Raw genomic sequence first — 22,697 nt, 5'->3', positions numbered from 1 at the left:
TTAAACTGTGGCGGGAACGTCATTTTCGGGTTCTTGTCCAGTTAAGACATCCGCAGCTGGAGCGTCGGAGCCAGTTGTCTCTTCCTGTAGAAACATGGTGCGGACCAAAGCAAACTACGTCCCAGGAGCCTACAGAAAAGGTGAAGGGATGCAGCGCGGGGCTGGGGGCTCCCCAGGCAGCCTGTCCCTGGGATGGAGAAGCCCGTGGCTGCCCCCCACCCCCCATCGAGCCCAGCTAGGGGGCAGGCTCCAGGCCCTCACCTTGAGGGAGCTGCCGAGGACCGGGCGAGGTCGTTCTGGGACTGGGCATCACCCCACTCTCCGCTAGGCTGGACCTGGTAGAACAAAGCTCCGGGGGCCGAGCTCTCCAGCCTCTTCTGAACGCCACCCTTTCCTCTCTTTGCAGTGGTGGCCTCTCGAGCCCCTAGGAAGGTGCTTGGCTCCTCCACCTTTGTCACCAATTCTGCATCGTGTTCGTCGAGAAAAGGTAGGACGGGTCCGGGAAGCTTAGGAGGTAGAAGAACACCCCTGGAAGGAGGTCAGGCCTGGCACAGCGGCCCTGAACTGGGAGGCCCTGACCCACAGTGGACTTATTTATTTTTTTATTTATTTTCCTTCCTCTGGAATTTGTTTCCTTTGACATTCTCACTCCTAAATTTCTGCCTTGCCCTCTAAGGGGTCTTGCTCTTTCAGCAGGCTTGGTTAGGGGTGTGAGGGTCTCATATAAAACTCTCAAGTCTTAGCCGTGAGGGACAGTTTCTTTTTAAACCTATTTTGTTGTTGTTGTTGAATAGTTTTTTAGTTTTTCTTAATAGTAATGGTTACTATTTTCTTGGAGGCTACTTAAGTGCCTCCTCATTAGATTTAGAGTGATAGTTGACAGTACTACCACATTTTGTGTGTGTGTGTGTGTGTGTGTGTGTGTGTGTGTGTGTGCGCGCGTGCGCGTGCGCGCGCGCTTGTCTGCCTGCCTGTCTGTCTGTCCAACCATGCAGGAAATCTCTGGGAAGTGAACCCTAGGCCTCTCGGGCAAGCACTCTACCACTGAGCTACATCTTCACCCACACTGTGCAGCACAAGTGTCTCTTTGCTTTTCTTTGCCCTCCCTCCTCCTCTGCTCCATTCCTTCCCGCCCTCCCTCCCTTTCGCCCGCTTCCCTTTCCTTCTCCCTCTTTCCCTCTCTTTTCCTTCTTCCAAGGTCTCATGCAGCCCAGGCTGGCCTCAAAATTTCTACATACAGAGAATAACCTTGAACTCCAGGTCCTTTAGCCCCCTTTCTGATCCTCTACATCCCCAGTGCTGGCGTTACATGCATGTGCCATGGATGCCAGGTTTATTTTGTGCTGGAGCTCTAACCCAGGGCTTTGTGCATGCTCGGCACACTACTGAGCCACATCCACACACCCTCCCTCTTCTCCCTCTCTCTCTTGATTGCTGGGATTACAAGTATGTACCACCGACACCCTGCTTTATTTTTTTGAGATGGGATCCTTGGTATGTTACCCAGCTGCTGTTAAAACCCTCCTGCTTTTAGCCTTCTGAGTAGGTAGGATCACAGGAGTCAGCCATCATGCCCGATAATTCATGGTTTTTATGTTAACCCAACCCCCACCACCACCATACACCATTATTTATTTGAAATAGGATCTTTATGTGCATTTAGCCAGATTGGCTTTGATTCTCTCCTGCCTCAGTCTCTGGAGTGCTAGGATTACAAGCATGTACTACACCGTACACAGCCCTCAATTTTCACCAAATCTAAAAATTTCATTAGAAAATATTTACTATTTCCACCTCTTCAGATAAGACAGTAGTAGACACAACTTTTGAAAGTAGATAAACGTATTCAGAATGTCTTATATTTTGTATACTGGAGTTAATTCTATCAAGGCCACCTCCCATTGTCTGGCCTACTGCTAAATCACTAGATCTAAGTGAATAGATCCTTAATATGTGTTAAGCAGCCTGGCAAAAAGTGCATGGCTTTAATCCTAAGTACTCTGGAGGCTGAGGCAGGAGGACTACTATATATTCAAAGCCAGCCTGAACTACGAAGTGAGCACCAGGTGTACCAGGAGCCCTAGCAATATGCTGCTCACAAGAATAATCAAGAAAACAAGAAGTGGCTTAGTGTAGTGGCATGTGCTTGCAGCCCCGGCATCTGAGAAGTAGAGGCAGGAGGATCAGGAGTTCAAGGCTAGCATCAGCTAAAGAGTGAATGTGAAGCCAGCCTGGGTGGGGTATATAAAATACTGACTCATCCCCGACTCTGCCAATGAAATAAAAATGGTCATAGATTTGTGTTTTTAAGGCCAAAAAATATGTGAAATTGTAGTATTCTCATTCCAAATTATTTTTATTACATATATTTATTGTCTGTGTGTTTGTGTATGTGTGTGTTCATATATGCATGGATTTGTACACTATTACACACATAGGGAACTCAGAGGACAATTTGTGGAAATCAGTTCTTTCCAGCCCAAATTTGAATATTCTGAAAGAAACAAGTGTTCTTTACCACTGAGCATCACGCCAGCCTGATTTTTCTAATTTAAGATGTTCATTGTATTACTTAATACCTCTGGGAGTCTGATATTAAAGAAAGGCAATTATATGTTTTTATTTAGTTCTGTTTCTATTTTATAGCTGAAAATAAGTATGCGGGAGGGAACCCAGTTTGTGTGCGCCCAACTCCGAAGTGGCAAAAAGGCATCGGAGAGTTCTTCAGGCTGTCCCCCAAAGATTCGGAAAAAGAGAACCAGCTTCCTCCTGAAGAAGCCGGGTGCAGTGGCTTAGGAACAGCAAAGAGAAAGTAAGTGTTTATGTTCTGGAAGACAAAGAAAATGTCCCCTTAAAAATAAAAGACAAGGGGCTGGAGAGATGGCTCAGAGGTTAAGAACACTGACTGCTTGCTCTTCCAGAGGTACTGAGTTCAATTCCCAGCAACCACATGGTAGCTCACAACCATGGCTCTAAACCATCTGTAGTGAAGTCTAGTGCCCGCTTCTGGCCTGCAGGCATACATGCAGGCAGAACACTGTATACATAATATAAAAAAAAAAAAAAAAATAAAGAAATCTTTTTAAAAAAAATAAAAGACAAATGGGAGAGTAAGTAATTTTAAAGTTTCTCTTCAAGCCAATAAGAAAAGAAAACTATGCTTTAACTTTCTTATGTCACTCTGAAATTTCAAATATCTTTCAAAAATTAATTTTTACTTACTCTAAAGAGGCTTAATTCCTATTCACTTATTATTCTTTAATTTTTACAGTTTTGTTTTTGTTTCTACTTTTTGTTTTTGTTTTTTTGTTTGTTTGTTTGTTTGCTTGGTTTTTGAGTCAGGGTTTCTCTGTTTAACAGCCCTAGCTGTCCTGGAACTCTGTAGACCAGGCTGGCCTCAAACTCACAGAGATCCTCCTGCTTCTGCCTCTTGAGTGCTGGAATTAAGGCCGTGCACCACCATTACCCGGCTTATTTTGGTTTTTTTTTTTTGAGACAGTCTCTGTATGTAGTCCAGGACAGACTTGAACTTCTTGTAATCCTTCTGCCTCAGCCTGCTAAGTGCTGGGAAGAGAGGCATGAGCTACCACACTTTATAGTCTGCCTACCTTCCTCCTTCCCTCTTCCCTCCTTTTGCTCCTTTTTTTCTGGCTTTTTTTTTTTCCAAAAAGAAATTTCTATGGCAGTTCATTTAGTTTGAATTCCCTTATACCCCATAAAATTACTAGTTAGGAACTGAGGATGTAGCTCAGTTTAGTGTGCATGCAGTCTGTTTCGTCTCCAGTACCAAAACAAGTAATAATACTATGTGTTGAACTTTCACGAGAAATATATAATTAATATATATAAATATAATTAATATATATAATATATATAAACAGAAATCACTCTAGAAACAATCAATAGAATTCTGTAATTTTTTTTTTGGTACCTTCTCTATAAATCCTTAAGAATTCTTCAAACTAGGGCTGAGCTTTTTAAATTATTTTTTTGACTTTTTTGAGACAGGGCCTCTTCTGTAGCTCTGGCCGTCCTGAAATTCACTATGTAGGCTAGGCTGGACTTGAACTCAGAGAGATTCATCTGCCTCTGAATGCTGGGATTAGAGGCACCACCATGCCTGTTTGTTTTTAAGATTAATGAAATGAGAATGCTAGTGATTGGGCTAAAATTCTGGATACAGAAGTATAACATTTGGGGCTATAGAGATGGCTTGGTGATTAAGGGCATGTACAGAGGATTCAGGTTTGGTTTCCAGCACCTACATGGCAGCTCACAACTGTATGTAACTCCAGTACCAGGGGGCCTGATACCTCTTCTGACCTACTTGGGTTCCTGTAGCATGTGATATACATACATACAGTTGGGTACAAACATACATGTACCCATAAAATAAATGTATATAAAAATAATTTTTTTTTAAAAGTACAATCTGCTTTGCAAGACACACACACTATAAGAAAATATAACAAGTATCAATAATTATTTATCTGGGTAAAAAATCTTGTCTCATGCTACATACCATCAATTTCTAACAATCAACATCTATCACTTTAGTAAGAATCACAAAAAAAAAAAAAGCCAGGCATGGTGGCCCATGCTTTGAATGTCAGCACTAAGGAGGCAGAGGCAGGTGGGTCTCTTTGAGTTCCAAGCCAGTCTAGTCTATACTGTTCCAGGACAGCCAGGGCTACACTGAGAAATCCTCCCTGTCTTGAAAAAAAAAAAAAAAAAATCACAAAAAAAGGGCTGGGAGCCGGGCGGTGGTGGCGCACGCCTTTAATCCAGCACTCGGAGCAGAGCCAGGAGGATCTCTGTGAGTTCGAGCCAGCCTGGCTACCAAGTGAGTCCCAGGAAAGGCGCAAAGCTACACAGAAAAACCCTGTCTCGGAAAAAAAAAACCAAAAAACAAAAAAGGGCTGGGGATGTAGCTCAGTGGAGAAAACTTAGCATTTTTGAGGCATTAGCTTCATTACTCTGCACCTAAAAAAAAATTAGGAAAAAAAGTATTTGAATTCTTGGAGGTTTGTAAGTATTGAAACCAAGGCATACACCATGGAGGCTGTGTGGAGGTCGGAGGACATCTCTAAGGAGTCAGTTCTCTTTCCACTTCTACATGGGTTTCAGGAGTTGAACTCAGGGGTCCAGATTCAAATGACAAGCAAGCTGACCAGCTGCGCCATTTCACTGCCCCCACATTTTCATTTTCTTTTTTGAGACAGGATCTCACTATGTAGCCTTGACTGGCCAGGAACTTACTATGTAGCCCAGGCTGGCTTAGAACTCAGACTCACTTGCCTCTGCCTCCTGAGTGCTGGATTAGAGGTGTGCACCAACATGTCTTGCCCACTATTTCCTTTTCAAAAATGTTTTAATTCTAAAGGAAAGACTTGTGAGATTGAGGGGCTAGCCTGAACTACCTGAGATCCTGCTTCAAAAAACAAAACCAAAAAAGGACTTGAGTGTAGAAAGAGGGTGTGGCACCATGACACTGTCATTGTGATGTCTCCATGAAAGTAAGACCTAGTTTGTAATCTCCACCCCAGCCAAAAGCCTAGAAAACTTCCAGCTCAAGAAGCAGCAAGCTGGACACTCGGCACCCTGACCCTCAGGGCGAGAGGATGGCGGTCAGACTCTGTTTGGGGCTGTGGCTCCTTGTGGTCCTTCCTATGCAGGTTGAGTCATTTGTCCCTTTAACCAGCACAGCGGGCCCTACCTACTATGAAACTGATGCCCCCGAAGCCACCACCGTGGTATCCTCCAGCAGCTCCCTAAAAGCTATAACCAGTATCCTTGGGGTCTTGCTTACCTTTCTGTGTCTGATCCGTTAAGAGCCTCAAACCAGATCACATTCTAATACTGGACCAAGTGGCACCTGCAAATCCAGTGTTGCAAGGAAAACAACCAGGTCTTCACAGCTACTCATCCCACTGGGTTAATAACACAGAAAATGCCGAGAAGCTCAAACTGGACTGCCTTGAAGATCACCTCAAGGGTTAATTAGACGGTGGACACCAATCGTAAATCTCCTGGAGTTTCACATATAACAATAAAGAAAAAAAAAAAAGACAATGCTGAACATTGGTTAATGATTTCATTAAATGTGGTTTATGAAATATGGATCATTAAAAGTCCACCTTGAAAATAATTTCACTTTGATCTAGAGAAAAAGTGTGCAGTGTGGAATGGAGATTCAGTGTTCTGTATGGTTCACTAAACCAAAAGGCCTATAAAGTAGTTAGAAAATGAGAAAATATTTGGGACTTGTAAGCATTAGATAAGCTCTACTGTGCTAAAGTCATTTAACTTTGTCGACTGGTGTGTCGTGTGTCGTGTCCCCCCCCCGTGTTTTGGTTTGGTTTTTTGGAAACAAGGTTTCTCTTTGTAGCCCTGGCTGACCTGGAACTTACTCTGTAGACCAGGCTGGCCTGGAACTCAGAGATCCACCTGCCTCTGCCTCCTGAGTGCTGGGATTAAAGGCATGTGCCACCACTGCCCAGCTCTCTCTTCTTCTTTCTTTTTCTTTCTTTCTTTCTTTCTTTCTCTCTCTCTCTCTCTCTCTCTCTCTTTCTTCCTTCCTTCCTTTCTTTCTTCCTTTCTCTCTCTCTCCCTTCCTTCCTTCCTTCCTTCCTTCCTTCCTTATTTCCTTCCTTTCGAGATGTCTCACTCTGCAGCCCAGGCCGGCCTTGAACAAGTGGCAACCCTCCTACCTTAGCCTTTCCGCCTCTCTGGTTTTGGGATTAGAAGGGTGAGCCACCATACTTGGCTGCATTTAGTTTTTTGTACAGTAAGTGACATTGGGGCGATGATGGGTTTGAATCTGCTTCCCGAGTAATAACCCTCTACCTGGTAACCCAGATTTGCATTGAAATCATTCTGGAGCTAAAGCCTTGTACTCTGTTCTGCTTTGGCTGCCATAATGATGAGACTGGGCCTGGAGATGTGCCTCAGTCAGTGACAGAGACTTGTCAGTGCAAGGCCCTGGGTTCAACATCTTAACACTGAAAAAAAAAAAAAAGATAGTGCATTTGATAGCATTTTACATCATGCTCAATTAGTAATTTTAAAAAGATTTATTCTTATTTATGCATATATGTATGTGTCTGCATGAGTTTATGTATACCACATATGTGCAGGTACTTATAGAGGCCAGAGGGCATGGATTCCCTGGAACTGGAGCTACAGGTGTTTGTGAGCCACCTGGTGTAGGTGCTGAACTGTGTCCTCTGTATGTGCTCTTGGTTCCTAAGCCATCTCTCCAGCCCACAGCTCATCTTTCTTACATATATACTTAAAAGCTACACAGGTCAGTCTGGGTTACCTGAGACCCTGTCACTAAACAAACAAACAAACATAAGACAAAAAATGACTTTCCATTACATGGAGAGAAATTATATAGTCTCATAAACAAGTTTAATCTATAATATAAATCAGCAATAGCCAGACATGGTGACACATGCCTTAATTACAGAGGTTGAGACAGATCATGACTTCAAAGTCATCCTACAGTACATAGTGAGACTGCCTCAAAAAACCAAAGCCAGTGGAAGGGATATAGTTCCATGGTGGCGTACTTATGTAGAGCATGTGAGGGCTGGATCTGAACTCCTGTCCTCTGAGAGCAGTAAGCACTCTTAATCACAAAGCCATCTTTCTGGCCTCCAAATGTCATTTCATTCCATTGTGTAGATGTGTCAAATTTTCTTTATTCATCCATCTATTGACACAGCTGTAGGCTAGTTCATATCTTGGCTGTTGTGATCAGTACAGCAAGCGTCTGCTTAAGTTTTGTGTTTGTCTGTGTGTCTGTCTGGACGTGCATAGATATGCATATACGTTTGTACGTGTGGAAGCCATAGATTAACATGGAATGTCTTCCTTTTCTATTTTATTTTTCTTGAGACAGGGTTTCTCTGTGTAGTCCTGGCTGTCCTGGAACTCACTCTGTAGACCAGGCTGGCCTTGAACTCAAAAGATCCACCTGCCTCTGTTTCCCAAGTACTGGAATTAAAGGTGTTCACATTCGAAGCCTGGCTTCGAATGTCTTTCTCAATCACTTTGTGCCTTATTTTTCTGAGACAGGATCTCTCCCTGTACCTGGAGCATGCTGAGTTGACTAGACTGGCTGGCCAGTGAGCCTCAAATCCACCTGTCTCTGCCTCCCTAGCACTGGGATTCCAGGCATATGACATTGTGCCAGCGTTTTAATGTAGATTCTGAGGGGACAGAATTCAGCTCTTCATGTTTGCATTGCAAGCATTTTACCTATCAAGAAGTCTCTTCAGCGCCATTTACATAAATCTTGAACATAACTATTATGCCTAAAGAAAATCAGGCCTTGCAAAAAGGAAGTTTGGGTCATGATGTGTTTGTCTTAATTTCCAGGAAAACACAATGAAGACCTTTCCATAATCTATTAGTACACAAAGCAATGGTAATCTCATACCAAGGCTGAATACTTTGTTATAGCTTCCTTCTTTTAGTATCTGGTCTATGACCATTCAGGCTCACTGGATCTCATTATCTCACTTGGAAACTAAGGATTTTAGAGTAAATATCACTAAGCTTTGTTAACTCTAAAAGAAAATTGTGATTTATGAGAAAGTTTTTAATTGACTTACTATAAAAAAGATGGTAAGTACAGAATGGTTTTGGATTAATATTAATGTACATTTATTCAAATGTTGTGATTATCATAGCCTACCAAATGATTTAGAGGTTATTTTTTTTAAAGAATACATCCATGTAGTCCAAAGAATATGGCAATTTGTTTGCTATATTTTTTTCTCTATTCAAATGAATCTTTTTACTTTGTATACCATGAAATTTTTATTAACAGGTTATATTCTATTTATTAGTCCACTTAACATTAAAACCAATGTTGTGGGAATGAGATATTTTTAATAATTTTTAACAGTTTTATACATATATTTGATAATATCTTTTTTAGGATTTATTTTTATGTGCATTGATGTTTTGTCTGCATGTGTGTATATATGAGGGTGTCAGATCCTTTAGAATTGGAATTATAGACAGCTATGAGCTGCCATGTGGGTGCTGGGAAATTGAACCCAGAACCTCAGGACGAGCAGCAATTGCTCTTCACTGCCATCTCTCCAGCCCTTGATCATATTTCTATTTTAAAGATTTAAATTCTGTTTATAGGTATGTGCATGGTGAGTTCAGATGCCTAGGGAGGCCGGAAGACAGCACTGGGTCCCTTGATACTGAATTATGGCGATTGTGAGCTGTCCAATGGGTCCAGGGCACTGGACTTGGGTATTCTATAAGAGCAGCAAGTGCCCTTAACCTGTGAGCAGTCTCTCCAGCCCCCATTTATTTATTTATTTGTAGACTCTATGTATCCCAAGCTGTCCCAGAACTCCCCGTACAATCCAAGCAGGACTTGGAATTCGCAGCAGTCTTCGTGCCTCAGCCTCCCAGTGCAGGAGTTAGGAGTTACACATTAAAATATGCATTTTTATTTTTTATCACTTTGTAATATTTATTTCACACACACACACACGTGGGTACCTGTAAGGCCCAAAGAAGGTATTGAATCCCCTGGAGCTGGAGTTCCAGGAAGTTGAGAGCAGCCTGATGTGTGTGTGTGTGTGCTGGGAACTGAACTGGTGTCCTCTTCAAGAATGAACGAGTCACCTCTCCAGTTTGTTTCTTGTTTTGTTGAGACAGGGTCTTACCACCTAGTTCTGGCTGATCTGCTACTTGGTATGCAGACCAGAGCAGCCTCAGACTTTTTTTTTTTCTTGGCAATCTTACTGCCTCAGCTTCCTCGGGTGCTGGGAGTACAGCGTACACTGCTTACCTGGGTCCTTTGAAATAAAACTCACAGCATGGCCTAAATGAAAAAGGCGGTGGCACCTGGGAGGCAGAGGCAGGCAGATCTCTGTGAATTTGAGGCCAGCCTGGTCTACGGAGCAAGATCCAGGACAGGCTCCAAAAGAAAAAAAGTAAAAGAAAAATACTGATTCCATGAAATAACAGGGAATAGTGTTAAAAAAAAGTTTTGTTGCACTAGTTTTTGGAGTTTGTTTACACTTGCTAATTACTGGAGTTTAATTTTTCTCTCATTTCTACTTACTTGAGCAGACCTACTTCATTATTAATGTTCTGATTTCCAAAACAGTTGATACTTGAGTGACTGAAGTTCTTTTCTTCACAGAGCACGTCCTTTGCAACCTGATCACACAGATGACGAAAATGAATAGAACTCATTCTCCTGAATAATGCCTTCAGTTTACTTAGGTATTCTGGGATGCAAATTTGGGTAGATGTGTTTGTTCAATTGGCTTGTTGAGCAGGCATTCAGTTAAGGGGGGTGGCGCTAAAATTTCACCATTGAAAAGCAACTGGCTATGAAAAGGGAGAATTTTTATAATTTGTAAATTATAATTGCATACTTGAATTTATACTATCATATGTTGCTTCTTTTACCCATTAAGGTTCTTGCTAAAATAAATATTGCGTGATGTTCTAATTACTAATCTAAGTCTTTGAGATTTGCTTAGATCTTTGTACTAATACCATTTTATGGGCACTTCATTATTGAAATAGTGCTGTATTGTCATGGCTTTTTTGCTTTAAAAAGTCGGCTTAGTTGTTTTCACATTAAAAAATTAGTATTAATTAAATTTAATCTCTTGTCATTTCTCAAAATGGGGGGGTGGCAAAGATAAAATGTTGAAAAAGTTAGCTGTATGCTTTCTAAGGAATGTTAGCTGGATGTGGTGGCACACACTTTTGATCCCAGCTTTCTGGGGGCCAAGGCAGACAGATCTCTTTGAGTTGGAGGCCAGCCTCATCTACAGATACAGCCAGGTTCAGTTGTACAGAAAAACCCTATCTCAATAAAAGAAAATACTAATGGAATCAGGAACAAAGATTCCATAGATACATTAAAAGAAGAAAATTTCTTTCTTCTTCTTCTTCTTCTTCTTTTTTTTTTTTTTTTTTTTTTTTTTTTTTTTTTTTTTTTGAAGCAAGCTGGGGAGGAGAGGGTTTATTTGGCTTACACTTCCATATCACTGTTCATCTTTGGAGGAGTCAGAGCAGGAACTCAAGCAGGGCAGAAACTAGAGGCAGAAGCTGATACAGAGGCCATGAAGAGGTGCTGCTTACTGGCTTGCTCTTTTTTTAAAATTTTTAATTATTTATTTTATGTGCATTAGTGTTTTGTGTGAGGGTGATAGATCTCCTAGAACCTGAATTATAGACTGTTGTGAGCTGCCATGTGGGAGCTGAACCTGGGTCCTTTAGAAAGAGCAGTCAGTGCTCTTAACCTCTAATCCATCACTCCAGCACTAAAAGAATAATTTAATAAAATATTACCTTTTTGCATATATATATTTGTTCTTTTTTTCTCCTGAGACAGAATTTCTCTATGTAGTCCTGGCTGTCCTGGAACTTTTTCTGTAGACCAGGCTGTTCTCAAACTCAGAAATCTACTTGCCTCTGCCTCCTGAGTGCTAGGATTAAAGGCTTGTGCCACCATGCCCAGGTTTTGCCTCTATTTTTTAAGTTGAAAATAAAATATTTGAAAAAATCATGCTATAAATGAAGTTTTAGGTCTCTAGTCAGTTTTCTCTTCATTTCTCACGATGACTTGAGGTTATTGAAGAGACAGGTATAGTAGTAGTTGTCTTGAGGCAGGATCTCATGTAGATTCTAAGTGCCCTGAACTCAGTATGTAGAGCAAGGTGGCCTTGAACTCACAGAGATCTGTCTCTGTCTCCCAAGTGCTGGGATTAAAGGTATGTGCCACCATGTTAACTGATACACTTGACTTTCTCATTGTGTTTTGTTTACTGACAGACTATCCGTTTTCAAAATTAACCATGTTTTTAGTAGCCATATTTTTGTGAAACTTGTTTAAAATAAATGCTCAGTTTTACAATACAGTATCCATTTGTGTTTCCTATCCTCTATACTATTTTATTTCCAAATACAAATACAAGTATTGGTGTCATTTTTTAAATCAATTTATGTATCATGTGAGGCCAGGTCAGCTGATTATAGATTCTGGTTTTTTTTTTTTTTTTGTCTTTTACAGTTAGACATTAAGCAGAACTTCTTTTAATCTCAGTACTTTGAAAATTATGTTTCTTGTTTCTTTTTTTGCTTGTGGTTTTGGCTTTTTAAATAAAGATTTATTTTTATTTTGTTGTCTATGAGTGTTTTGCCTGCATGCATATATGTGGACCGTGTGTGAATGTGTGTGTGAAGAGGGCCTCAGATCTTCTGGACCTGGAGTGAAGAGACAGTTTTTGTCAAATGGGGGCTGGGGACTGAACCTGAGTCTTCGGCAAGAATAGCAAGTGCTCTCAACCACTGAGCCATTTCTCTAGACCACCCCCCCCCTTTTTTTTTTCCGGTTTATCAAGACAGGGTTTCTCTGTGTAGCTTTGGAGCCTGTCCTGGAACTCACTCTGTAGAGGTACTGGAATTAAAGGCATGCACTCCTAGTCCCATGTTTTAGCTTTAGAGAGAGTCTCACAAAGCTCAGGCTGAACTGAAATTCTCTATGTAGCCCAGGCTGGTCTTGACCTTGAGACAGTTATCCTCCTCATCATTCCAAGGGATGGGATTATAGTTGCCTACACAAAGGGGTAAGTGGTTGTTTTTTTGTTTTTGTTTTTTGTTTTGTTTTGGTTTTTGGTTTTTGGTTTTTCGAGACAGGGTTTCTGTGTAGTTTTGGTGCCTGTCCTGGATCTCACTCTGTAGACCATGCAGGCCTGGCTCTGCCTCCCGAGTGCTGGTGTTAAAGGTGTGTGTCACTGTCCGGCCAAAGGGGTAAGTTTGTTTTGTTTTTGTTATTTGTTTTATTTTTATCTATCTATCTATCTATCTATCTATCTATCTATCTATCTATCTATCTATCTATCTATATCTATTTTGTTTTTCTAGACAGGGTTTCTCTCTGTAGCCCTGGCTGTCCTGGAACTCATTTTGTAGATCAGGCTTGCCTCAAACTCAAGATTCACCTGCCTCTGCCAGGATTAAAGACATGCACTACCTGATTTAGGTTTGTTTTTAAGAAGTAGGTTAAACCAAGTATTTTTTTTCCTTTGAAGTTTATTTATTTATGTTTTATGTATGAGTGCTCTGTATGTATAACTGCAGGCCAGAAGAGGGCATCAGATCCTATTATAAATGGTTATCAGCCACCATGGGGTTGTTGGGAATTGAACTCATGACTGGAAGAGCAACCAGTGCTCTTACCCGCTGAGGCATCACTCTACCCCCTAAACTGAGTCTTTTAAAGTCAGATTTTAGTAGCTCTGAAATCTGATTTGCTCTTTCACTAGTAGAGCTACTTATGCTGGTGAGCCTAATGAGGTCAAATTTTGATGTGTATAATTATTTCCAAAATGTAATGTACTGGATTTATTTACAGTGTATATAAGTATGTATGTATGTGTGTGTGTGTGTGTGTGTGTACATACATACATACACATACACACACACACACACACACATATATATATATATGGGTGTAGATATTTTGAACATGCATAAAGGTCAGAGGACAACTTGTAAGAGTCAATGGTTTCCACCATGATCAAAAATTCAGGTCCTCAGACTTGGTAGGGAGCACCTTTACTTATTGAGCCTTCTCTCCAGCTCCTTTCTGCCCCTCCCCCTCACCCCATTTTGAAATAGTTTCCCTATATACAGCTTATCAATTCTACTATACTTAGAATCTTCCAGATTAACTTTTTTTTTTTTTTTTAGAAAAACTGGAAGTTTAGGAGGATCTCATCCAACCAACATTATCATATATATATACATACATATATATAAACACATATATATGTATATATATATATATATATATATATATATCTTTGAGAATAGTGTACAGACATGAAAGAGACTGTCATCAAATCAGATTTGGAAGATTGTTAGAAGCCATCTTGTTCAACCCAAGCCAACTAGTAACTCTTCAATAAATGGACTGTCCTATCACTCAACAACTATAATTGTTTTTTTTTTTTTTTTTTTGTTTGTTTTGTTTTTCGAGACAGGGTTTCTCTGTGTAGCTTTGCGCCTTTCCTGGAACTCACTTGTTAGCTCAGGCTGGCCTCAAACTCACAGAGATCCGCCTGCCTCTGCCTCCCAAGTGCTGGGATTAAAGGCATGCGCCACCACTGCCCGGCAACAACAACTATAATTGTAAAAAATGTTGAGTTTGAGTCATTTTAACTCATCTATTTTTGGTCCATTTTTGAAAGAACATGCTACTCTACATGTCAACCTTCAGTTATTTAAAAATAAATGTTATATATTTAGCCTTCTCTTCTTCAGGTTTAACGTTTTATTGTTTGTCACATACCTGAGTTTCTCTGAATCACTTGTATCTTTTCAGTTGTTTATTGCTTAGGTACAGAAATAGTAAATTTGGCTAAATTTCTTCTTACTGGCCCTGAATATTCATCATAAAGCATTCATTTCTAGTTTGGTATTATTTTTAATGATTTATTTTTATGTGCATTGGTCTTTTGCTGTCATGTATGTCTGCATGAGGCTGTCAGATCTCCTGGAACTGGAGTTACAGACAGTTGTGAGCTGCCATGTGGGTGCTGGGATATTAAACCCAGGTCCTCTAGAGGAGCAGCCAGTGCTCCTAACCACTGAGCCATCTCCCAAATTTGCTCTTTTTGTTGTTTAGTCCAGGCTGGGTTACAATTCATGTCAATCCTCTGTACTCAGTTTCTGGTTGTTTTTGTTTGTTTGTTTTGTTTGTTTGTTGGTTGGTTTTTCAAGACAGAGTTTCTCTGTGTAGCTTTGGAGCCTGTCCTGGAACTCACTCTGTAGCCCAGACTGGCCTTGAACTCATAAAGATTCTCCTGCCTCTGCCTCCCAAGTGCTGGGATTAAAGGCGTGCACCACCACTACCACTACCACTACCACTACTACTACCACTACCACTACCACCACCACCACCACCACCACCACCACCACCACCACCACCACCTGGCTTTACTCAGTTTCTGAAGTGCTGGAATTACAGACACCATGCCCAATTTAATTCTTTAAGTCATTACAAATAAAACAAAATTAGGGGCTGGAGAGATGGCTCAGAGGTTAAGAGCCCTGGCTCTTCTTCCAGAGGTCCTGAGTTCAATTCCCAGCAATCACATGGTGGCTCACAACCATCTTTAATGGAATCTGGTGCCCTCTTCTGGCCTGCAGGCAGAACACTGTATATATAATAAATAAATAAATCTTGTTAAAAAAATAAAAAATAAAAATAAAACAAAATTAAAAAGTGAATTAAAAAAGACACTGTTGGGGTTGGGGATTTAGCTCAGTGTTAGAGCGCTTGCCTAGCTAGGGCAAGGCCCTGGGTTTCGGTCCTCAGCTGGGGGGAAGGGTGGTGCCACGACGATGACACTGTTAGGCTGGAAGTCCCACAGTAATCATATACGATGAAGGTACTGTACTGGCTTATGAAGGCAATTGAGATCTAGCATATACACATAGTACTGTTTTACAGTTCATATTAAGAGTATATTCTGGGCCAGCCAAATAACTCAAAAGGAAAGGCAACTGATGCTAATGCCAAGCCTGGCAACCCGAGCTCAATCTCTGGAATCAACATGGTGGAAGGATGAAGGGCTCCTTCGGCATAGCCTCTGATTTCCACATTGACAGTGGTACAAAGGCAGCAACACCTACACACAAATAGATATGTTAATAAAAAGAATATGGAGTCCTGTAATATTTATAAACTTATAAATGCATAGTTAAACTCACCCATGTAGTTTTAGGTTAGGACTTTGCTACTCACCTTTCAAGGTCTCCACGCAATGAGTTTGTTGAAAAAGAAAGCATTACAAAAGCTCACGTGGTCATTTAGGACTCAACCCAGGTTTTCATACACTAATAGAAAAGTGAATTTTAAAAAGCCCCAAGCTCTAGCAAAGTAGTTAAATGCTGCTTATAAACCACTTCAGGCAGTGGATAAGTTATGCAAAGGTAGATGCATTTCCATATTAGTTTATGCTCATGGTTGATTATAACTTACTTTTATTTAATGAGGCAGTAATTTCTATAGGCCACATCTTTTTGTTTGAAACCATAATTATGTTATAGTTCTTTAGGTACATCATAAGCAATTGGGCTCATATTTGTCTTTATTTTAAAATTTAAACGTTTGTATTTAGACCTATTGGCAGTTGAAATATTTAACTGTGGTAACACATTTATCACTCATCACTTTGGGCCAGGTGTGTGTGTGTGTTTGTGTGTTTCAATGTGTACACATGATGATGGCGGAGGTGGAAATATTTTACGTTTATTAAACAACCTACTACCGGTACATTAGAGCCTAAAGTGGTTTCCTAAAAGCTCTGCTGAATTGACTACCTAGGATGAATCAATTTAATGTCATCCTATGAGTCCAGGAAATGAACAGACCTGGTGTTTCTTTTTAAGTTACTAAACCCAGTTTTCTGTCTTAGCTGAGGTGAATAATAGTCTACCAATAATTTTGTGACCAATAAAATTGGGGCCTGAAGTTGCAAATGTTTTCACTAGCACAGAGAAAAATTCAGAAGCTAAACTTAAGATAGGAAAGCCAAAGCCAGTCCATCTTGGTGGTACAAGCTTTAAATCCCAGCACTCAGGAGGCAGAGGCAGGTGGATCTCTTGAGTTCAAGGCCATCCTGGTCCACATACTTCAGGTCAACCAGGGCTTCACAGTGAGGTCCTGACTCAAAAAATAAAGTCACATGATGACCCCCCCCCAGGTTTCTCTTAATATGTAATGACTATAATTATATGGGCCATTTTATAAAGAGAGCATTATTTTGTTTGCTTCTGCCCAACAATCATTTACCCGTTTTTTCAAATGTAAGATTGAACCTAGTGCCCGAGGCATGCTAGGTAAAATGTTTTAAAACTGCAACTCGGCCGGGCGGTGGTGGCTCACGCCTTTAATCCCAGCACTCGGGAGGCAGAGCCAGGCGGATCTCTGTGAGTTCGAGGCCAGCCTGGGCTACCAAGTGAGTTCCAGGAAAAGGCGCAAAGCTACACAGAGAAACCCTGTCTCAAAAAACAAAACAAAACAAAAAACAAAACAAAAAAACTGCAACTCACCATGTAGCCTAAGCCTTGTACCCCCTATCCTCTTCTCTCTTCCGCTGGCGCCCGAGCATTACAGTCCTACTTATCATGTTCAGTTTAAATGAGGTTTTGCCCCTCCCCCTTCTACAGTGACTGGGAATCGAACTAAGGACCTTGTGCACGCCAGGCATGGGCTGTACCATAGATCTACATCCCCAGCCTAAATGAGGTTCTTTTATGGACAATTTCTTGTTCACAGTATAGGTATGATGGTTTATTCTGAAGGGAGGATTAGTTGTCTTCCTACTCAACCTTGGTTACCGGCATTCTTTGGTCTTTTGTTTCGCTGTTTTAGGAAATAAAAAAAAAAAAATCCTCTGGTCAATTTATCCGGACCGTTCCCCCCCACAACCCCCACTTAGATATAACTAGGTTATTTCCAGGTTACACATAAATACGCTAAATCTTTTTTTTTTTTTTTTAAAGAAGACAAGCTAAGACAAAACTTTTCTTACCCTCTATTCGACTTCTGGGCCGTTTCAGAACATCGACATGCGTGCAAAAGTCTGGTTGAAATGACAGGAAATCCACCAGAGGGAGATGCTTGCTAGACAAGGAGAAACTCACGCTCCAAGAGAGGAGCTTTGGGAGGAGCCGCTGAGTTGGCCTAGGATTCGAGAAGGGGCGAGGAGGTGTGTGTAGTGTGGCTGGCGCTGGCGCTGGAGAACAGCCGAGGGAACCAGACACACAGGCTACTACCTGCGGCAGCGAAGCCTTTACTTGGCCCATCACTGTGAACGAAAGGTCGAAGATCTTTCCCAACGACAGCACGGAGCTCCGGACCCACCTCCCAACAGTCCCAGAAGAAATGGGGGTGGGTATCGTTACAGGCACTTCCGCTTAGCAACCCCACGCTGTTGCTAAGGAGGGGCCGCAGCATGGACGACCCGGAAGTGGTGGTCTGAATTTCTCAGTGACTGCTGAGGGTTTGTCCTATCAGGAGAGCCAGGATGCTCTGCGGCTCCGGGAGGTGGGTGGGGCCAGCATTAGTACTTCCGGCTTGGCTTCGGCCGCCCCTCAACTCCTCTCCTAACCCCCACCCCCTCCGCCTCCTCGTCTCCCTCCCGCTCCTGGGAAAGCGAAGCCGTCGCTTTAAGGGTGGCTGAGAGAAGCACTCGGCGTCTTGGGGAGGGGACCGCGCCCGCCCCCTTGGAACCTCGGAGCGCGGCCGATACAGGTAGGTGCTCTGGCTTCGACCCGGTCTGCGAGACGGATCTGCGGAGATGTGTATGGATGTGTGTGCGCGTGTGTGTGAGAGAAAGAGAGAGAGGGGCTTTCGGGGGGCCCTTCGCCGGGGCGGGGCGGTGGACGCCGGGATCCCGGGTGGGGCGCGGGCCTGTCTGTGGAAGGTGGCGTGGGCGGGACGGAGGGACCAGGGTCTTTGCGAGCCAAGAGTTGTGGGTGGCCGGTGAGACCCGGTCGCAAGAGGCTCTCTTTCTGATGTGGAGACTTCGGCCAATGCAAACCGGGAGTTTCCCACCTGGAGTGCCCGCTCTGAAAGGGGAAGGAGCGGGGAGCATCATCTCAGACCAAAATCAGGGTGTATGGACTTGGCCGGGGGGCTGTGGTCATCCCACACTTGACGCTGTCCGCGTCCCGGACCCTTTCTGCTGGGACAGAGCCGGGCTTCGAGAGCTTGTGGGGGTTTCGTGTCTGCTGGGCATCTCGGAGCCGCCCTTGGCAGAGCTAGGGCAGAAGAGTGGGTAATGAGACCTCCCTCCACCCAACTTCCGTGCGCTTCCCCCGCTTCTTCCTTTATTGCTCCCTCGCCCGGGCGCCCTTAGAGCAGCGGTGTCCCCCAAGTGGGCACGCATTACCTCGTAAAAGAAAAGAGTGTGGAACTGGGTTTGTTGCTCCTGGATGGTATTTCGGATATTTGCAGAGGACAAGAATGGCATATTCTAGCAGTCTCCCAGACCGATATGTATCTGGTATGAATTTTCTTAGAAAAGTGCAATACTGGAAAGCATCTAACTATTCAAACATAGCCTTATAAATGTACACGCACGCACACACACACACACACACACACACACACACACACAAGGAAATTCATATAGAGGTCTAGATGAGACATGTTGAGACAAGCCTTTTCCAACCTCTTTCTCACCTGCCAGTAAACCTGCTGTGGTTTAAACGAATAAGAAATATTCTCCTCATTTATATTTAAGTGACCGAATTGGAGGTAGTTTTGTGATATATGTCTTAGAATAACAAGTGAACATTTGGAGAGAAGAGAGTCCCTCTACACTGTTGAGCTATCTCTTAATCTTTTTTTTTTTTTTTTTTTTTTTTTTTTTTTGGTTTTTCGAGACAGGGTTTCTCTGTGTAGCTTTGCGCCTTTCCTGGAGCTCACTTGGTAGCCCAGGCTGGCCTCGAACTCACAGCGATCCACCTGGCTCTGCCTCCCGAGTGCTGGGATTAAAGGCGTGCGCCACCAACGCCCGGCCAAGCTATCTCTTAATCTTTTAAGGAGATAATTGTACTCAAGTGGAAATGTTGGCTTTGAGAAAGATAATTCTGGGAATGAACCCAGCCTGTGCTTTCTGTGAGTTGTTGACCTTGGTCAAGTCATAGACTATAGCAGAGTTTCAGTCTCTTCACAAGTAGGAGTTAAATTTTAATCAGTGTCATGAGAGGTAATTATTTATATAACTCCGTTTAAAACAAGTACCTTTGAATTTCAAGATTGTCATTAATCATACATAGTTACGGTAGCCCAACTTAGTGGAAGGGGATTTTGAAGAGGAAACTGGCTAATATTTGAAGAGTATGCAACAAGAATTTGAGGGGTTCTATACATTATGTATATATGTATATATAATTATTATTTTGGTCTTTTTGAGACAGGCTCTCACTATGTAGCTCTGGCTGGTCTTATGTAGCCCAGGCTGGCCTCAACTCACAGAGATCCACCTGCTTCTGCCTCCCCATGCTGGAATTAAAGGCGTGCACCACCATGTCCAGCTTTATTATTATTTTTTCTTGTGGTGCTGAGCATCCAACCCAGAAGGGTCACACACACATACAATGCTTTTCAACTATTGAGCTACAACTTTAGCCCCTAAAAATTTATCATAAGTATCATAAAGTGCAATTATCAGTAGTTCCCTTTTTTATAGTTTATTTAACTTTATTTTATGTGCATTGGTGTGAAGGTGTCAGATCCCCTGGAACTGGAGTTACAGACAGTTGTGAGCTCCCATGTGGGTGCTGGAATTGAACCCAGGTCCTTTGGAACAGCAGTGTCCTTCCCCCCCTCCTTTTTTTTGGTTTTTCAAGACAGGGTTTCTCTGTGTAACAGCATTGGCTGTCCTGGGACTTGTTCTGGAGACCAGGCTGCCCTCAAATTCCCAAGTGCTGGGATTAAAAGCATGCTCCACCATCGCCTGGCTTCAATAGTTTCTTAAAGCATGTAGTAAATACTATTTGTTTGTTTCTTGAAATGACCAAAGTACATTTTCTAGATATTTCTCAGATAAACTACAGTTGTATATAGCGTGGATTGAAATGAAAAACATTTATAAGTAATTTATTTAAATCTTAACATCATATGTCTTAAAAGGCAATTAGACTTGTAACAAAATAGAAAATAGTTGTAATTTTAAGATTAAGGTCAACATCATTTGCATGAATCATCTTAGATTTAGTTTATAATGTTAGCAAAATTTAATTCTGTTTTGTTTTTGAAACAGTCTCAGCATATAAGTCAGGCTGACCTTGATCTTGAGATACTCTGTCCCCTTGAGTGCTGGTATTACAGCTGTATGCTACTTCATCTGAGTTCTAGAGAATTCTTACATATAAACTATAAAATAAATGAAAACACAATAAATTTCTCCTTTAAATCATTAGTTATCAGAATGTAGAAATAATTTAGAAAATGAAAACTTGATATATACTTATTTCCTTTGTGGATTTAAAATAATAGTTCTATGTAACCTATTATTTTTGGCTTTTCTTTTCAAGAAAGGGTCTCACTGTATAGCTCTGGCTGGTTTGGAACTTGTTTTGTAGACCAGGCTTACCTGGAACTCACAGAGATCCATTTGCTTCTGCTCCCTGAATGCTGGGACTAAAAGCAGACACTACCACACCCAGATTATGTCGGATTTTCAGCTAACGGGTTTTCTTTGTGGTTAGTAATTTAAAACATTTCAAATGTAGTTTATATTCAAAAGAGGCTGAATATAAATAACTCCCTTTAATATTTTTTGCATGAAAAGTAGGTACAAGGTTTCCAATTCAGTGTGACCTTTCAGAGAGGTTTGTACATTTTTTTTTTTTTTTTTTTGTAAAATTGAGAGAAATTTTCAATATATCTGTTTTAAGCTGAGTTGAAATTATGTTTTGCTATTGTTGATTTTTGGTAAGATGATTCAAATTTCTAAATGGATCTTTTAAGGGAACAGTGTTAATTATAAATCATAGGGGTTTGCTATGTTTTTTGAATTGTTATTTTTCATCACTTTTTGAATCTTAAAGTTAAGGTCACATTGTCTTTGCTATTAGCAGTGCCCATTTTTTACCTTTTAAAATGTTAATATTTCATTTATTTTCATATAAGGAATAGGATAGTAGCTGTTGGTATGAAAAATTCTGCCAAAATTATATGCCACAAATACAAAACTGTTGGAGATACTTTCCTTGGTGATCTTTTCCACAAATAAGTATGTGACCAATCCAATTTTGCAGTTGTCAGTTGTGGAATTTGCTTGTGAGAGAATCTAAAAATTACTGACCCTTCTTTGAGCGTGTCTTTGATGATCTTAAAAGTTTAGGCATGGCCGGGCGGTGGTGGCGCACGCCTTTAATCCCAGCACTTGGGAGGCAGAGCCAGGCGGATCTCTGTGGTAGCCAGCCTGGGCTACCAAGTGAGTCCCAGGAAAGGCGCAAAGCTACACAGAGAAACCCTGTCTCGAAAAACCAAAAAGAAAAAAAAAAAAGTTTAGGCATGATAGAGGAGCTATATGTAGGGAAACATACACACATACATACATTTATACATACCATGTAGGAGAATCGTAGAATAAGCAAAGTAGTTAATTATGATGTGGTGCTGTTAAATCAGAAATAAAAGTTACTGTGGAAATGTTAAAAAATTTTTTAAAAGGTTCAGAAAATACTTTGTTTTTACTCCAAGTGACTCTTCTCTCCTGAGCTTGTTTCTATCTTACAGTGTATTTTATATAGATAATTATTTAATTATTGAACTTACTTATCAAGTTCAATAATCTTTATTTAAGAAAAAAGGCAATATAACTACATTTTTTTACAATTATTTATTTTTATTTTATTTTCATGGTGTTTTGCCTGCATGCATGTATGAGGGTGTCAGATCTTGGAGTTACAGACAGTTGTTAGTTGCTATATGGGTGCTGGGAATGGAATCCAGGTTCTCTGGAAGAGCAGTCAGTGCTCTTAACTGCTGAGCCATCTCTCCAGCCCCTGTAGCTAGATTTTAATGTGACCAGTTTTTGATAAAAACTGCTTCAGTGGCTTTACATACATAATAGACTTTCCTGGAAGAACTTTGAATTTGTAAAATG

The 22,697-nt window shown here is 41.3% G+C and overlaps 2 protein-coding genes across 8 annotated transcripts in view; both read left to right on the top strand.

Annotated features, from left to right (window-relative positions):
• Pclaf (PCNA clamp associated factor) lies at positions 1-10,657 on the top strand. Of its 2 annotated transcripts, none has more exons than XM_028866495.2 (4): positions 1-140; positions 407-487; positions 2,647-2,812; positions 10,184-10,657. In XM_028866495.2, the coding sequence occupies exons 1-4, from the start codon at positions 95-97 to the stop codon at positions 10,227-10,229; spliced, it is 339 nt and encodes a 112-aa protein (XP_028722328.1). In that variant the 5' UTR covers positions 1-94; the 3' UTR covers positions 10,230-10,657. The 2 variants fall into 2 exon arrangements, with proteins under 2 accessions (XP_028722328.1, XP_037063293.1); XM_037207398.1 differs by lacking the exon at positions 10,184-10,657 and adding an exon at positions 5,833-6,064.
• A 7,498-nt stretch (positions 10,658-18,155) lies between these two features.
• Positions 18,156-22,697, top strand: part of Csnk1g1 (casein kinase 1 gamma 1) — a 147,094-nt gene continuing 142,552 nt past the window's right edge. For 3 of the 6 annotated variants that reach the window (XR_005091924.1, XM_037207397.1, XM_028866458.2), the window contains exon 1: positions 18,158-18,325. The gene's annotated coding sequence lies outside the window, so the exon portion shown is untranslated. Of the gene's footprint in view, positions 18,326-22,697 lie in introns of all 6 variants that reach the window. The other 3 variants (XM_028866481.2, XM_028866488.2, XM_028866467.2) reach the window with 3 other exon arrangements.

Source organism: Peromyscus leucopus, chromosome 7, assembly GCF_004664715.2.
Source record: "Peromyscus leucopus breed LL Stock chromosome 7, UCI_PerLeu_2.1, whole genome shotgun sequence".
In the NCBI taxonomy this organism is placed as follows: Eukaryota; Metazoa; Chordata; class Mammalia; order Rodentia; family Cricetidae; genus Peromyscus; species Peromyscus leucopus.
The sequence above is the reverse complement of the archived record's forward strand: the minus strand, read 5'-3'. Positions and strand labels throughout refer to the sequence as shown.

Bases quoted from the DNA above. Each gene is read 5' to 3' on its own strand.
- Pclaf (XM_028866495.2), top strand. From the start codon at position 95: ATGGTGCGGACCAAAGCAAACTACGTCCCAGGAGCCTACAGAAAAG. The intron at 488-2,646 runs GTAGGACGGGTC...TCTATTTTATAG, and splicing joins ATCGTGTTCGTCGAGAAAAG to CTGAAAATAAGTATGCGGGA. The intron at 2,813-10,183 runs GTAAGTGTTTAT...TTTTCTTCACAG, and splicing joins TTAGGAACAGCAAAGAGAAA to AGCACGTCCTTTGCAACCTG.